We start from the raw sequence: 16846 nt of genomic DNA on the forward strand, positions 1-16846 counted from the left end.
AATACTCCACCCGAAAGGCAGCGGTATAAGACACAGATTTTCTTTTAAATAGCTTGAGAATTTGGAGAGAGTTTCACAACCCATCCTAACGTGTCACACACTCAGGACTGGGAATTTCGGAACTGAAAAATCAGCCTGTAAATTTAGGTGTAGGCCGACTCTGAAGTTCAGGATCACTTCACCAAAGATTCCTGCTAACACATTCATCTTCTGGAAAACTCCCTTTTATCACAGTTGCTCCCTAGCTGAAAATTCTTCAGCAGTTCCCTATTAATCATAGGATAAAGCTCCAACTCCAAGCTAACACCCAGGGACCGGACAGTCCTTGGCCCTGGCCCTTCCCCCACCGGCCCCGCTCACCACCCCCGCAAGACTCCCACATTCATAACCACCTCCCCTGCCTTGGGTTTCCCACCCAAGCAGATTTCTCTGCTGTCTGGGTTTCAGTCATTATAAAATCTCTGACCCGGAAGGCCATTCATTCAATAAACATTCACTGAGCGCCTACTGTATGCCAGGTCTGGGGCCAGCTGCCCAGGAACAGGTGACTTGATCACACAGGAGTGCCCCTTACAGCTTTTTGGGACAGGCTGCTACTTGGACGCTTCCCTAACGGGGGGGTCAGGCAGCTCACTACAATACAAGACTGTCAGTTTTTCAGAAGATCCTGCTGTCATTGGACTCCCATTTGTGTGTGAGCATCTCTTGAGAGGGGGGGATCCAGAACCAAACAGACTCCTTTGTTCAGGGCTCTCTGTCTCTAGTTATGCAGCTGAAGTCTGAGTGAGCCTCCTCAGAGCCATATACCACACTGCAGACCTATTCTGAGCACACAGCCCACAAAATCCCCAGATCTTTATCCTAAGCACTCTGGCCAACTCAGGTCTTGGGCAAGCCTACACTTGTGTAGCTACATTTTTTTGAACAGCAAGCCTTACATCAAAACTTGCAATCTTAGATCCCGCACCTCTTGCCCACGAATTCATAGTCACTGCCAAGTTGCTGTGCATGTTCCTTGAATGCGACCCACAGTTGTATGTGACCAAGGCAGTTCTAATGGAAGGGGACGAGATTGAAGACAGAGCCCACTAGAGACTTCCCTCTGGCTAACGTGGCCTCCCTACCCATGTCTCCTTGGGCCATGACACACACTGGGGGCCCATGTCAGCTCTAGGGCTGCTCACGCTTACAGCACTCAGTCCAGCCCACCCATCCTTCCAGATCCAACCCAGAAAGGTTGGAGAATGTGACCCAGATGACCTGGTAAGGTGGCTCATTGGTCACCCACCCTAGGTTTGCCAACCAAAAGCATGACTGACGGACGTGTTAGAGAAAACTTACATAAGAAAACAGAATATTCAAAAAAAATTTTTTAATGAAAAATTTTTAATGAAAAACAACAACAAACCCAGAATGAATGTCCAAGGAGCCATAGAATGTGGCCACCAGTGTCATTGTGGTGGGCTCCCACGATGGGTACCCAATTTCAAAGCCTTTCTGCCCAGCTCTCATTTGATCACTGAACAAACCCACACTGAACAGAATGTTCCAGGCATACAGTAAGCCTGGGGGTAGGGGATGAATGAGAGCCGGTCCCTGTCTTGGGGAGCTCATAGTCTGATGAAGGAGGCAAACTAAGGAACAAAATGGGCAGGTCCGGGTAACACACAGGCACACACATGGTGCTGTGGTCTTGCCCTAACTGTGGCTACCAGGGAGGGCTTCTTGGAGGAGGACGTGTCTGAGCTGAGAAACAAAGGCCTGGCAGTCAAGAGAAGGAGAAGGTGGGGCTGAGTTAATGGGAAGAGCTGAGATTCCAGGCAAACAGGGCCATGTGCAAAGGCCTGGGGCCCCTGAGAGAGGCAGACGGGAGGTCAAAGATTCACCACAGCTCCAAAGGAATATGAGCAGAGGCCAGGTCAAGGAAAGGACCAGAGGAGCCTAAGGACTGTGGATGCCACATTGTCACTGACCCGGATGGAAGGAACGCACATCCTAGGCTCGGCTAATATAGGTGCACCCTGCTGTCTTCTAACCATGGGGATGAGGCATGGTGGGGTGGCCAGGACTAACCTTGGGGCTTGGGCACACTGCCGTGGCCATCTCCCAAACAAGGCAAGCAAGGTGGCTTGAACACCAAGCAAGGAGCCACAAAGGGGGAATCCATGACACCAAGACCCCAGTGGCCTGGGTGGTGAAGGAAGTGAGGAGATGGGATGGGCCAGATGTGTGGACAGAAGACCTTCTCCCAAGCACTGCCTAGACATCCCGAGGAACGGACTTCCTGGTGAATGGAATATGCGGTGACATTTAACATAAGGGACTACTGTGGACAGTGCAGGAAGAAGTCATGTTCCGCCGGCAAAGGGGTGAGGAGGCTGAGGCTCAGTCCTCGCCTCAGGGAGCTCAGAGCCCACAGGCCCCTGCTGGGAGTGGATGTGAGCAGGCAGCTGGGTGGGACAGGGGGTGTGTGTGACCTTCAGGGCTTCCTTCCCTCACCCCTGCATACACATATGCAGAGCCTGGTACGGAGATGTGTTGGCCTGGAGACACCTGGGGATCCCCCCCCTCTTGGCCCCTGGCTAGCTGCCCTGCCCCATGCATGCCTCTTCCTCTCGCCAGTGTCCCCTCGTGGCACCTGCGACCCCTCATTCCTCCCGCTGGTCTCTCCTGCTAGCTCCCGGCCCAAGGCCTCACGAGAAGGCTGTTTGCAGGGCCTGCCTCTCCTGGAATGGACTCTGCTCATGGAGACTGGCAGTTGGACCTGGGGCGGGGGTATTTTTCCAATGCCTCCTCGACTGACCTTTAATTACACTGTTTGCCCAGCTCCCCAAACCATTAACTCCCACCTCACAGCAACCATCAATTAATGGAGGGCCTGCTCTGAGCTCGAGCTCCTGAACACAATTAAGCGTGACAGTCCACAAATAAGAAAGAACTGGAGAATTAATTAAGGTCTAAACAAATTAATTACCAGTCCCCAATCGATTCTGATGCCAGCACACATGCTCCTGGGCTCACCGGCTCTCCTAGCATCTCCATGTATAAATAGAAACCGAGATTTCCAACATGACGGCTGCTCTGGACCAGGGCACAGCAAGGCTCTGGAACCACCGTGAGGGAGAGAAGGGCTCAGTGGGCGTCCTCAGGGCTCCTCACGTGCTCGGCACACGTGTGTGCACGCACACACGTACAACCCCCGCTGAAAAACCCGGGTCAGCCTGGAGGTGGGGTGCTCCTGGTGGGGTGCCTCTGGGCCAGATCCCTCAGTTTCTCAGCTACGTGGGTGAGGGGCTGTCCAAGGGAGCTGAAAGTAGCCTGGGTTGGGCCTTTGCAGTCTGGGCTGTAGCCAACTTAGGATAACTTTCCGAGAGTCGGGATTTGTTTCTTCTTCTTTAAAATGGGGATGGCTCACCCTGCCTTGGGTCCTCCCAGAGAGGCAATGTGGGGAACGAAGGGGAACAGAGGCCTGCTGGGGAAGACACTGAGAACGGTAGGGCCCCTGCAGGCCCAGGGGAGGCCTACAGTCTGTCACAGACATCCCAGTGGGAAGGGGCTGAAGTGGAGGCTGGTGCAAGGCCAGAGAGGGGTAAGGGTAGTAGAGTCGGGTGGGGGAACGAGGTGTCCTGCTGTCTCCCAAACTGCAGGCTGCAGCAGGGCAGAACTCACTTGGCAGGGCAATGGGAGGAATCAACGGAGCCTGAGTTCCCAGCTTGGCCAGGAAGGAGGGGGTGGGGATGTCATCTCTGAGCACAGGGCACACAGGCAGGCCCTTTCAGGACCCTTCCCCCTCAAGAGCCCTTCTGCTCTACACTCACCGGCCCCCCTCCCCTCGGACCCTCACACTCATTCCACCAACCAGGACTTAATCCTATCACTTCAACCTCCTCCTTCCTGTGGGCACAAAAGGCTCCCTGAGTCCTGCCTCCCCAAGGGTCTGAAGGACAATAGACCCTCTACCAGGCAAAGCAAGTCCTGGGCAAGCTTCTTGGTGGCCTTGCTGCTGGCGTGGCCTGGCCTAGCCGGTCGTGGAAAGCAGGGTGATTGCCCGGAGGGACAGAGGCCCTGCCAGCACGCTGAGGCCTAGAGAAGCCATCTAAGCCTGAGAATAAGGTGAAGGGTAGCCACGTGCATGGGCTATAGGACAACCTGAGAGAACAAGGGGCCCCAAAGCTGGTGAAGGGCCATGCTTGTTTATCCTGCACACCACCGTGTGGGCATCTACCAGGGGAGACTCAGCAAGCGCCATTTGTAGACGGGCCTGGGAGGACATCAGGGCCCGGGAGGTGGAAGCCTCTGTGCAGGCGAGGAGAAACGAGGGCTAGGGGTGGAAGGAAGGCAGGCACACAGCCAGGACTCGGGAAACAGCCTTGAAGAAGCAGCCAGAGAGGATCTGCTGCTCTCAAGATCCTGGCAAACTAGGACTATCAGGACGGCAAACCACATTGTGTGCAACCTGTGCAACTGGCTAGGGAGATCTCAAGACCCCTCAACAGTGGCTGGACCTGCCAGGTTCCTCTCAGATCAGCCAGGAGGAGAGAATCAGGCTGGAGCCCAAAGAGGAACTTGTCAGAAAGTCTCCGGTGGGGATGGCAGACAGGGTTAAACCGGAAAGTGGGGTCTTTCTTCCTGAAGGAGCTCGTTAGGACCACCCCAAGGTCATCCAGCAAGATGGCCAGCAGAGCCAGGCTGGAACGGACCCGTGGCAAAGTCCTTGTCTGCAGCTTGGCTCAAGGACAGATTACATCTCGGCTGAGTCCCAGATCCAGTCCAGTGCAGCTCAGAGCCGCCCACCTTCTGAGGCTGCCTCTGACCCTTCAGCCCTGGAGAGTGGGGAACGCAAGATCGGCAGACTTGTTCACTCAATTAGGCCCCTTAACAAAGTCAGATCTAAAGAGTTATTCCATTAGTGGCCCATGCCAGAAATAGCTGAGAGTTCATTAAAAGTGTGGAGTTGCTATAGCAATTATCTGGGTCAGCTGAGGCTCACCCGGGCAGCTGGGCCTGGGAGTTCATTAGCCTCTGGCCAACAAGGACGTGGGGCTGTCACGTAATGATCTCCCACCTCCTCGCAGGGGCTTTGTAGGTGCTCCCAAGCACTTTCCTATGAATGGAATCTGGTTGGTGGTTGTCTGATCCTCCCACAGCTCTGGGCTTTAGGAAGATAGGTACCGGCACTCCCATTTTACAGGTGGGGAAGTTGAGCCCTGGAGGTGAAGCATGAGGTTGGACAATGAACCTGGATCTGGCTCTGGCTCTTCAGCCTTAGCCTTGGCACCCGGGAGGTCACAGGACCTCACGCCGCTCCTGGGCTGCCCCCCAGCCTTGTCCTCTGGCATCACACTTGAACTTGGTATCATGGTTCAAGTGTATACTTCTCTTTTGATGATGAATCACACACTGCCTCATGCTTCTGTCAATGCTGTTTCTTTTCAGTTTTTAAAAAACTTTCTACTGCAGCGCCCACTTCCAAGCAAGGTGTAGGATTCTCAAGAACCAGGCTGGGCCTGATGGGATGGCCCAAGGCATCTCCTGGGAGCTCAGAGCCTCCAAAACCAGCAAAGTCTTGGCCCGAAGGGAGCAAAATCCCCTACAAACACACACACACACACACACACACACACACACACACACACACACACAGGTACCACAATTACCTGACTACAAATGGAGGCCTCCAGAACCTCAATGGTCCACAATACCCATGGGCTCGGAACACTAGACTAGAAAGAGCTCTAGGCCTTCTTTTGTGCCAGGCATCCCTGTGACGGTCATGGGCCAGGAGAAGCCCATGCACCCCCCTCCAAATAATGTCCCCAAATGCGTGACATAAAACGCACAGGATTATAAAGTGATTATATTGGAATACATTATCAAACTATTTTTTTCACTGTGGTATAGTAACAGGTATGCTCTTTAATTAATGAGTTAAAAAACAAGACCTACCAGCAGATTAAATAAATATCATAATTTTGACTTAGTGTTGCACATAAACAGTATTTTGGAATCCCCGTAACAACTGTAATGGGACGTGAAAATATCTGATTTCTATGGGTGAAAAAGCCACTTTCTCGTTACTGTGTCTTGCTGCCTACAGTCACAATGAAAGGAAATATTAAATTTCAGTTTGAGGCTAGTGTAGACATTTCTCCCAGCCAAGTTCATAGGATCCACCGCATTCTATCTACTAGCTCTTTGGGGGCCTGTGGGCTAATCCCGGTGTTCAAAGCAGTATCTCGGTCACAGGGCCCCGGTCACCCTGACTTCTGTCCACCCATGTTCTGCCTAGTCGCCCACGCCAGGAGACCCCTGATGTCAGAAACGGTGTGCAAAGGCGGTCGAACCCCCCAAGAGCCCTGCAGCCCCGCCCACCCAGGTGTGACTCTCAGGTGCCCGCCCACCCGCGCATGCGCCTCGGCACAGGTGCAGGTCTTACCTACGGCGGGGAACGGCACAAATCTCTGGACAAGAAGGCGGGTGGCCGGGGTGAACTTGTTGGCTTTCTGAACCAGGACATTAAGGCCCACCTTCGGAAGAGAGAGAGAACGTGCGTGTGTGGTGCTGCAGGGGCCTGGCAGGCTGGGGCGGGAGCAGAGAGTGAGCGGCACTGTCTGCCCGGACCCCAAGTCTTCAGTGTTGCCTGCTGCCGCCTGGCCCCAGTGCCGCCATGCAAAGCGTCACAGTCATCCCAGTTAAGCAGTCTGTGAGGGAGGCTGAGGGGAAAGCCTCAGACCTCTCAGAGAAGGGAAGAAGAAATGCTGCTGTTACCAGAGCACAGAATCAGCAAGTAAATTAAGTGTGGGAGCCCTCATTCTCACCTCAGCCTCTGAGCACCCCCTTTCTCAGGCCCCACTGTGCGCTCAGGCATGGGCCTAAGCACCAGGGCTCAGGAGGAGATCCAAAAACGTGCGCACAGGTGACTGCCGAGCTAAGCTGAGCAGAGGCCGGAGAAGGACAGGGCACAGTGCACATCCCTAGCTCATGCCCTCTTCACTTCGACCCCAGCCTCCCACCTCAGCCTGAGACACTGGAGTCCCCCTTGCCTTCACCTTGGGCACTCCCTACTCCATTCCGTCCCCCATGCTGTCCTTTGTCCTTCTAGAACATAGGTCCAACCACATCTACCACGACCAGCTCCTCCCCATGACTTGTGTGAAAACATGCAATCTCCTTCAAGTGGCTCCCCTACCTTCTCCTTCCGGGAATCCAGCTTACTGCTCGCCAGATGCTATGGGAACTTTTCGGCCTTGGGGGCCTTTGCCCATGCTGGTCCCGATGGCCCGAATGCCTTCCTTCTCTACCCAGTCCACATCTGTTCAATAAGGCCCACCTCTGAGCAATCCTTCCAGTGACTTTCTAACAGTGGTAGTCACTGAACCATTCCCTGCCTTAGTTTCCTTGTCTGTAGAAAGGGATGGTAATACCTACAGCATCCCAGGGCTGCTACAAGAATGTATGTCTAGTGTTTAGCATGAACTCGGGGTGTAAGAGACCTCAATGAATGAAGCTGTGTAAGACAACCTCTCCCAGCAAGAAGTTGCTTCCTCTTGCTTCCTGAGTCCCTCCTCCCCGGCACACACTGCTCCTGCTGGACTGGGAGGGGGGACCATGCCTTCTCATCTTTGTACGACCGGCACTCAGGACAATGGCAGGCATGTAGTACTTGCTCAGTAAACGGGACTGAGGAATACATGCACGAACCAACATACAGATGAATGGATGGAAATCAGCAAAGGCTGGAAGGGGAGTTGCTTGGAGGAGGGAAAGGTGGGTTAGGCAGAACAGAAGAAAGAGAATTGTGGTGGGGAAAACAGCACAAGCACATGTGGCATAGAGACAGAAAAGGCGAGATGCACGTGGCCAGACCAAAAACGGGTGTAGAGAGGCCACTGCTCCCCCAAACGGAGGCCAGAGCTAGCCCCCACCCTGTAGATCTTTCCTGGGAGGAGGGGCAGCAGGGGCCCCTGTAGGACTGCTGGACGAAGGAGGCCTGGAGCAGCCAGCTGTCAGCTCGGGCTCACCTGGTAGCTAGCAGGCCACCATGCACCTAGAGCCCTGCCTCTGGCCTTGACCTTCCAGGTCACTGGAGAAGATGCAGAGCCTGGGGAAGGCCACCAGGGCGGTAGGGTGACTGCAGCAGTCAAAGCAAGAATGGTGCAGTGACCTGGGCAGACAGGAAGCCCAGGGCCCCATGGAGCTAGAATCCAGCCAGGCAAATCCAGCTTGGGCTCTTGGGGGTCTGGTCTAGATCGGAAGCCTCGAGCTGCTCTCCTCAGAGTCCAATTCTTGTGCTTTCTGCTTACTCAAGGAAAGGCTGGGAGGCAGGGAGATGTGTGGCAGCTTGGACATGCTTCCCTGGGACCGCAGGGCAGGCTGGGGGGCTGCCGGCCCACACTAGGTCGGGCTGCCCTGCTTCCAGGCTGCCCTGCCACGAAGATGGAGCTCAGCGAGTCCAAAGCTCCCCAGCTCTCTGCAGCCAGTGACTGTCTATTTCTGTGACCTCCCAACCCCCAGATGCCAGGGCCCATGTTCCTATAGAGTGCAGAGAGGGCAAGTGCAGAGGGAGGCAGGAGGACACACAGGCAGGTGTTGGTGGTGGGAGAAGAGGAGGAAGGGGGCAAGGGGAGGTGCCAGGCCATGATCTGAGCACATTCTCATTAAACGTCTGAATTATACCCCCACCTCAAGACTTCTAGATAGGGCATGTTGCTTCTTTTCACAGATTCAAAGAAGTTCAGACGAGTTCAGAGAGGTTAAGGAACTTTACCCAAGGACATACAGCTATTGTGAGGCATGCAAAGTGAGATTTGAACTCAGGGGTCTGCTAATTTCAAAGGTTTGCTCTTAACTGTTCTTCTTTACTTTAAAAGTGTCTTCCATCTCAGTGAAGGATGCCTAAATGTCTGATGTGTTTGCATAGCAAGATCGGCTCTGAAAAGACCAGCTTGAGGCTGCAGCCCAGAAGAGAGGAGGGCAGCCCCAGTCAGGGAAGATAGGGCCCTTGATCCAGCCCTGCCTGCACCCCCACCCCAGCTATAAAACAAAAGGCCCGAGTTCAAACCCCAGCCCAACCCCTATATTCTTTCAGAAAAAGCAGGAGCCCTCCAGGAGGCCACCAGGCAGCTGGGACATTCACCTGGCAGCCTCTTGGGGACAAGCAGGGCTGGAGTGTAATGGAAGGATGAGGAATAGTGGCCACTGGTTGTAGCAAATACTCAGACTTGTCCTCAAGCCTTCCTGCTAGGACTGGCACAGTCCAGAGTGAGTGTCCCAGCCTGTCTCCCCAACTCTGTGTGGGAGGCATGGTAGAGGGGGAGGAAAGAAGAGAAAAGAAATGCCCAGATCCCAGATCTCCTCTGGCCTGCCCTTCCCCGAAGCCCACTGGGGTCTTCCCAACATGCTCATCCCTGAGTATGGCCAGCATGCCTGAGCTGGGGAAGGGGCAGGGGACTAGCCAAGTGAGGAGACCAGGAGCTGGTGAGGTCACCCTGCTCACCCAACTGATGAGAGCCAGAGAGCAGGAAGGTGCAAATACAGGGAAGGCAAAGGGCCACTTCCCCCCAACTCCTGCCACAGCCCCCAACTCAGGCCTTCCTGTCTCAGCAGCTAGGATGGCCGCAGCCTGGGAAGGAACCAGGCTGGGCTGCACAGTGGGGTTGGGAGCCCGTCTGTGCTGATTCCTCAGGGGCCCTTTGGCCTGGAACATTTGGTGGAGCCCATTAAAATTAAAAAGCCAAGTGGCTGGTGGCTCTGAATGCCAGCTCATTTTCCCTGGCATGGTGGGTCCTGTTTAAGGGAACCAGCTGGCATTAATGGCACACAACTCATCACGAACAGCAGCTAGCGATCAGAAAAATCTGAGCTAATAATCGGGTTCGGGAAAGATAATGAGATATGGAACAATCACTGCTGAGGGTCCCCCGGGGTCTGTTTTAACAGCCTCCAAATAAGCCACAAAATAGAAATTAACCAAACAGGGGCTCCATTTTGGTGGAGAGGAAAACAAACAGGGTGTGGGTTTTGCACAAGACAGTCTCCTTGTGGTCAGCAGACAGGGGTCCCGGGAGAAGCAAGAGCCCAGAACCCATGGGACATCAGCAGTGGCCTGAGGAAGCCATGGACCCTCTCTGGACACTTCTCTCCAGGTCCTGGCTCCCAGGCCAGTGAATTTGCCATGGGGAGCAGACAGCAGCAGAAGAGGGAAGATTGCTTCCTGAGAATCCCCGAGGTGGGGTAAGTGCCGACTAGCACCAAGAAGCAGACTGGGGTGGGGGCTTAGTGACACAAGATCTCCAGTGTCGTGAGCTCACTGATACATGTCCCCTTAGGCACCAAGGTCAGTCCCAGGCCAACAGCAGCCTCCTTTCTGTGAGGCCAGCGAGGAGACGTGGGATGGGGCTTGAGCAATGCATGCCAGCTGTGTCCTCAACTTCAGCCCGTGCCTACAAACCCCTGCAGGACGCCTTTATCTAGAGGGGCTTCGGCCATTCCACCTCCACATGCCCCAGATCAAGGTTGCTTGGTCTCCCTCACCCACCCTCTGTCCTCTTCCACTCCCAGCAGCAACTCAAGCCCAAAACCCAGGAATCTTCCTGGACAGGAGCCTCCCCCTCCCTCCATGCAGCCCAGTGTGCGAAGCTGATCTGAATGTGACGCCTTCTCTCTGCTCCGGCCACGTACCATTAAGCACCCATCTCTTCTCCCTGGACAACTGCCCACTTCCTAACTTGCCCCCCGCCCCCCCATTCCGCTCTTGCTCCCTCCAGTCCACTCTCTACACAGCAGCCAGAACGGTCTTCTAAAGATGGGTATCCATCTGCTTTAGCCTTTCAGGGGCTGCTCGCTGCTCTCAGAGACCCACAGGGCCCTGCCTGCAAGGCCGCAGCCACCTCGCCTTGCCCCACTCCTCCCATGAGCCAATTCTCTTTCTCCTTCTCTCCCTCCCACCCTCCCTCCCTCCTTCCCCGCCATCACCTCTCCTCCCAGCGCCTTCAAGCGCTGCCGGCCTCAGCCTCCTCACCTTTCAGCTTAAATGTCAGAGAGGCCTGCTCTTCACTCGGGGCGCCCCTCTCACAGCTTCTCACAGAACCCAAACCTCTTCCTTCCCTGTCCCGATCACAGTCTCATGGTTTATATTTGTTCACCTCCTCAAAATGTTGGGACTCAAAGTAATACATGTATCTTGTTAAAAAAAAACTGAATAGCACAGAAATGCTTTTACCTGTGGCCTCTTTACTCTCCCAGTAGGTCCTAAGCACTGGGCGCAGGGCCTGTGTCTTTCTTACTCCTTACTGAATTCCTGGTGCCTGGGGACATGGGTTGGTGCTTAATACATATTCTAGAATAAGTCAAGGGAATGGTTTCTGAGGCAGGAGGAAAAAAGCCACAAAGGAGATCTATCCTGTGCACTCTCTGCTGTCCATCTTAGCAAACACAGCTCTGTGGGGCTAGATGCCACACACACGGGGCTGAGTCCTCCCTCCCGAGCGGATAGCACATCACTGCCTTGGGGGGTGGCCCCAAGGCTGCGAAGCATTCTGAGAAAGGGGGAGCTTGACTGAGTCCTGAAGGGAAAGTGGGAGATACAGCCAGAAAAGAAGGGAGGAGGCTCGGTAGAACTTCCGAAGCAGAAAATACCAGGGGGGGACACCTGGGTGGCTCAGTTGGTTGAGCGGCTGCCTTTGGCTCGGGTCATGATTCCAGGGTCCTGGGATCGAGTCCCACATCGGGCTCCTTGCTCGGCAGGGGGCCTGCTTCTCCCTCTGCCTCTGCCTGCCTCTCTGTCTGCCTGTGCTCACTCTCTCTGTCAAATAAATAAATAAAATATTTTTAAAAAAAGAGAGAGAAAGAAAATACCAGGGGGTCTGTAGCCAGCTGTGGACTCCACTAGCACCTGTCATAAGGGGACCGAGGGGTCATGGAGAACAATGGGGAAGAGAACACGCCTGAAAGGAGAGATGGCATGAGGTTGCAAAACTAGATCTACTCTTGGGTGCTGGATAATAATGTAAGCAGATGGTTAGGGGTTTTTGTGAACCTTAGTGGAGCCAGGGCTGGGGTGGGTCAAAGAATCTTGGAGGTGCCAAAAACGCCCAGCAGAGGGCGCCTGTTGTAGCATAAACTCTTGGTAATCACGGGGACCCTCTATGGAGGTCAATTGGCATCCGCAGGCAAAGGGCCAAGGTGGCTGGGACAGAGTCATACATGGGCTAAAATGCCAGTCAACTTCAGGGGCAGCTGAGCGTCTTGTTTGCTAGCAACAGTGACCAATCCTGACCCCTGAATCATGTCCTGCAGGGACCTGCTGGCCACCTGCTGGAAAACAAGTTACATCAGACTCCTTACATGTGGGAGCGGACAACAACTTGTCCTCCCCAGAATAGAATAGATGTAGAACTGATATTCATGTTGGACTCACCACTGCCAATATCACCATCTGCAGGCTTCTGGAAAACTTCAGATTCTGCTACAGGGTCCACGCAATGGGCCCTCCAACCCGAAAGCCAATCACAGTGAGGGCAGTGAGACAATAGTCTGACCTGGGATTCTCAGGCCAATGGCCCCTACCTCCATTAGGCACAGAGAAGGACAGCAGGGCCGGAAGTATACTCAGGATCCCAGAGAGCACCCTGAAGTACATCTTTGACCACAGAGAACATCCTGAGGTACACCTTGGATCATAGGGAACACTCTGAGGTATACTCTCAACCACAGAGAACAGACTGAGGTACACCCTGGATCACAGGGAACATTCTGAGGTACAACTTGGATCACAGAGAACATTCTGAGGTACACCTCAACTACAGAGAACACCCTGAGGTATACTCTCAACCACAGAAAGCAGACTGAGGTACACTTTGGGTCACAGAGAACACTCTGAGGTACAACTTGGATCCCAGGGAAGATAATGAGGTACACCCTGGATCACACGGAACACTCTGAGGTACACCTCGACAACAGAGAACACTCTGAGGTATACTCTCAACCACAGAGAACAGACCGAGGTACACCCTGGATCACAGGGAACATTCTGAGGTACAACTTGGATCACAGAGAACACCCTGAGGTACACCTCAACTACAGAGAACACTCTGAGGTATACTCTCAACCACAGAGAACAGACTGAGGTACATCTTGGGTCACAGAGAACACTCTGAGGTACAACTTGGGCCACAGAGAACTCTGAGGTACACCTCAACTACAGAGAACACCCTGAGGTATACTCTCAACCACAGAAAACAGACTGAGGTACACCTTGAGAGAGTAGACCCTGAGTACAGAGTACAGAGAACACCCTGAGGTACAACTTGGATCCCAGGGAAGATTGTGAGGTACATGTTGGATCACAGGGAACACTCTGAGGTACCACAGAAGCACCCTTGAGCACAGAACCAGCCAGACATGGTCTTGCAGGAGGTGGGACACGCTCTGGACCAGGGACAAATACATGCTGCTGATGCAACCTTGGCCAGAAAGCACAGGTGCAGAAACCAAGTATGAAGTTGGAGAGAGGGTCTAACCCCATTACACCTGAAGAGCCTCTCAAAATTTTTCTTCCAGTCCCTGCTGTTCCCATGGTACCCAGGGGCAGACTTAACTGCCAGGAGGCCTGGTAACAGTTCCTCTAAACTGGGAGCCAAGAACACGGCTTGGCTTTTCCCTCTTCCTCAGGCCACAGCGGGAGCAAGAAGAAAACGGGGTCTTTGTATTAGCCAAATAGTATTTGACTAAATCTGTGTTCGAATCCTAGTTCTGTCACTGGTCTCACCTCTATGCTTCAGTTTCCTCGTCTGTGAAATCAGGAGAGAACTTAAATGGTGCCTGGCACATGAAGGCCCTCCAAAAATGTTAGCCATTAGGATTCTTGTGATTATTTGCTACTTTAATACTGGGACTTGGAGCTGCCAGTGGCTGATGGGAACTGGGAGGGGTAGGGGTTCAGCCCGGGGAGCCCCCCTCGAACACCTCCTTAGACTCCAGTATCTAGTAAAGGTTAACAGACAATTACCGTATCCTATACAGAAAGGATCCCTCAGGGCCCAGATCCTTGGGGAATGGAGACCAGGAATGCCCCAACAGGGAAAGACCTCAGCCACCCACTGACCTGGCTGCCGGTGAGGGGTCTGAGGACCAGGCATGAAGTGTCTCTCACACTTTGGCTCCACCAACCCCTCCTGACTTTAGCAAGTAGGACTTCAGCCCCGAGCTTTTCTCTCCAGCCACAGGTCCATTCTCATCTAGGACCTGGTTGTCCATGAGGGAGGTCATCTGCTGGGCCTGCCACCCCACCACAACTTCTCCTCCAGCCCACTCTGCCTACACCCTCTGCGACACTCCAGCTCCCTGAGTCGAGGCAGGGCAGCTGACGTGGCTCCCTAACTCCCAGGTGGGCCCTGCTCCTCCCCAGTTCCCCATCACCTCATCCCCATCCCTTGTCCCATGGTGGCTACACTCATCTCCCCAGCACTCTGGAATCCATCATGTTCTCTTGTGTGCCTCTACGCGTGCTGTGCCCTCCACCTGGACCCCCCTCCCAACCCTGCCGTCGGCTCTTTCTGCTCTATCCTGTAAGAGTTGGCCCCATGTGACTGAGGGGTCCCTTCCCTAGTTCCCACCACACCCAACGGTCGCCTTCATCATAATTCTAGTTCTACCACAGAGAATCCTCAGCTTTTCCTCTCCACATCTTGAAGGACACACCAATCTGCGCTCACCCCCGCCAGGACCTCCCAAATGCCTGAAGGGACAAACACACCCCTGAAGGGAGGGAGTGGGTGTCAGGCTCGTGTAGCCAGCGCCTGGGGAAGCTGACCACAGAAGGGCTCAACATGAATCCCCAAACTCAAATACACTGAGGACTGACAGAGGCTTCCTTTGTTAAAAGACAGCAAACTGTTAGATTTCAAAAATAACTTAAGACAAAATTTCTTTTTTATTCTCGAGCAAGAAGCCAGACATTGCCAAATCTATTTAGAGAGTTCACCAAAAGGCTGCTACCCCTGCACTGGGGTCCCACAGCCACCATGAGACTTCATTCAGGAGGCCATGCATACTGGGGGTCCTTGATTCTGGGGATGGCTGGCCAAGGTCAGGGCGCTGGCTCTTCTGAGGGAGACGAAAGGTCCGGGGAGGAGGCTGGCCTCTCGGGTCTGGCCTCCACTTCGGCTTGTCCCCAGTCCCTGGGATTTGCCCTCGGCCTGTCAGCCCCCCCATCCACACCGCCTGCTTGTAGGGACTCGTTTTAATTAATGCCAGAGCTGGGCCAACCACTGGGGCCGTGACACTTGTTTGCAGGTCATCGCCTTCTAACGGGTTCTCCCTGGGAGGGGATTTGTCACTAATTGAAGCAGAGATCGGTTAATGAGGCCGCGGGCCCAGGGTTCCAGAGAACAAGGGAAAGGAAAATAAAATAAAGCCTCTTTCTTTGGAGGTTTTGTGATTTACACACACAAAAGAAAAGCAAGCAAGCTGCAGATTTTCCAAGTCAGAAACTCCCGCTCCATCTGCCGGAGTTAGACCCTCACTGTGTGAAGACGTCAGGCAGAGGGACGCCACCACCGCTGAGACCGGGGATCTAGGTGGAGAGGGGCCTCCTGAGCCCGGCAATCAATCAGCAACCTAATTAACAAGTATTTATGGAGCAGTGCTGGCGCCCCCTCTGTGGGGGAGAAGACACAGGGCCTGTCCCTGCTTAACTTGTAATCCAGTGGCAAAATGACAGGACGGGACACACGGAGTGTGTGGGAAGGACAGAAGTTTCTAGGACTTGGGGGTGGGGGGACAGTTTGGGCTGGCATGGTCAGGAAAAGCCTCTGAGCACTCTGCAGCTAGGCAGGGAGTTGGAAGGAGGGTGTCCCCGGCACAGGCACAGTCCCTGAGGGCACAATCCCCTGTGTGAGGTTCCTAGTCCTTGACGGTAAGACCCTGGCTCTGAGAGCCTGGAGGGTTTCCAGTCCCCGTAACTGCGGCTTCTACATCAGAGCCCCCACCCCACAATCTGGGCTGGGTCTGATCCTAGGAAGTGGTAGGGATGCAATGACCGCAGGCCCCTTGCATGGGACAGTGAGGGGCGGGGATGCAAACTGCCTGGAGCATCATGCCTGCAGAAGGAGGCCATCCCACCAGAACAGTGGTCCCCTTCACTCAAGCTCTTCCCAGGCTGCTTCAGGATCCCTGAAGGGCTTTCCTCCCCTCAGCTCCGCCCCACCTCACCCTTCACCTCAAAGAAGGAAAACGGGATTTTCAAGCTGCTGAACTAGGTAGGGCCATCAGCTCCTCTTGTCGTAAAAAGCAAGGAGGAGGCAACAGAGCCCCTTTCCTTCTTTTCTCACAAGAGCCCTGACCTTTGCCAATCACTCCCCAGAATTGGGGACTGCCAATTTGTATAACCCCAAGTGAAGTCTCCGCTGGGTTGAGGACCAGCAGGGTGGGGTTTGTGGTCTCTGGGCAAGCCATGTGAATAGATTTGGCAATCTCTGCCTTCTTGCTGGGTCTAAGACAAGGATTCGGGGAGGGAGCTCAAATCTTGGGCATGAAACAGGGATCACTCCTCCACAGGGCATTTGGAGAGGAGATGGTCTGCATGGGAGCAGAGTAAATGAAGCCACCCCAAGACAATCCCAAATCCCCACTTTCCCAGAACAGTGAAATCAATGATATGGTACAACGGGTTAGTACACAGTGGTGAACAATTATATTTAATGACAAGGCAAAGATGAGGAAAGTGGGATTACAAAAAAGAGGATTATATGTGAGTTCTTTCATTACATGTGAATTTTTATATTTGCATTTTCTAAGTGTTTTCTTACTAACTGCATGTATTTATTGTGTGATGAATGGAATGACA

The 16846-nt window shown here is 53.8% G+C and overlaps 1 protein-coding gene across 4 annotated transcripts in view; it reads right to left on the bottom strand.

Moving 5' to 3' along the window:
• The window catches only part of SFXN5 (sideroflexin 5), a gene marked incomplete at its 3' end in the record, with an annotated part of 113184 nt that overhangs the window by 33854 nt on the left and 62484 nt on the right, over positions 1-16846 (bottom strand). For all 4 annotated transcript variants that reach the window (XM_080814843.1, XM_080814845.1, XM_080814844.1 and 1 more), the window contains one exon: positions 6437-6527. In XM_080814843.1, the coding sequence (XP_080670969.1) occupies positions 6437-6527 (91 nt within the window). The remainder of the gene's footprint in view (positions 1-6436; positions 6528-16846) is intronic.

Source organism: Martes martes (genome assembly GCF_963455335.1).
Source record: "Martes martes genome assembly, chromosome: 9".
Lineage (NCBI taxonomy): Eukaryota > Metazoa > Chordata > Mammalia > Carnivora > Mustelidae > Martes > Martes martes.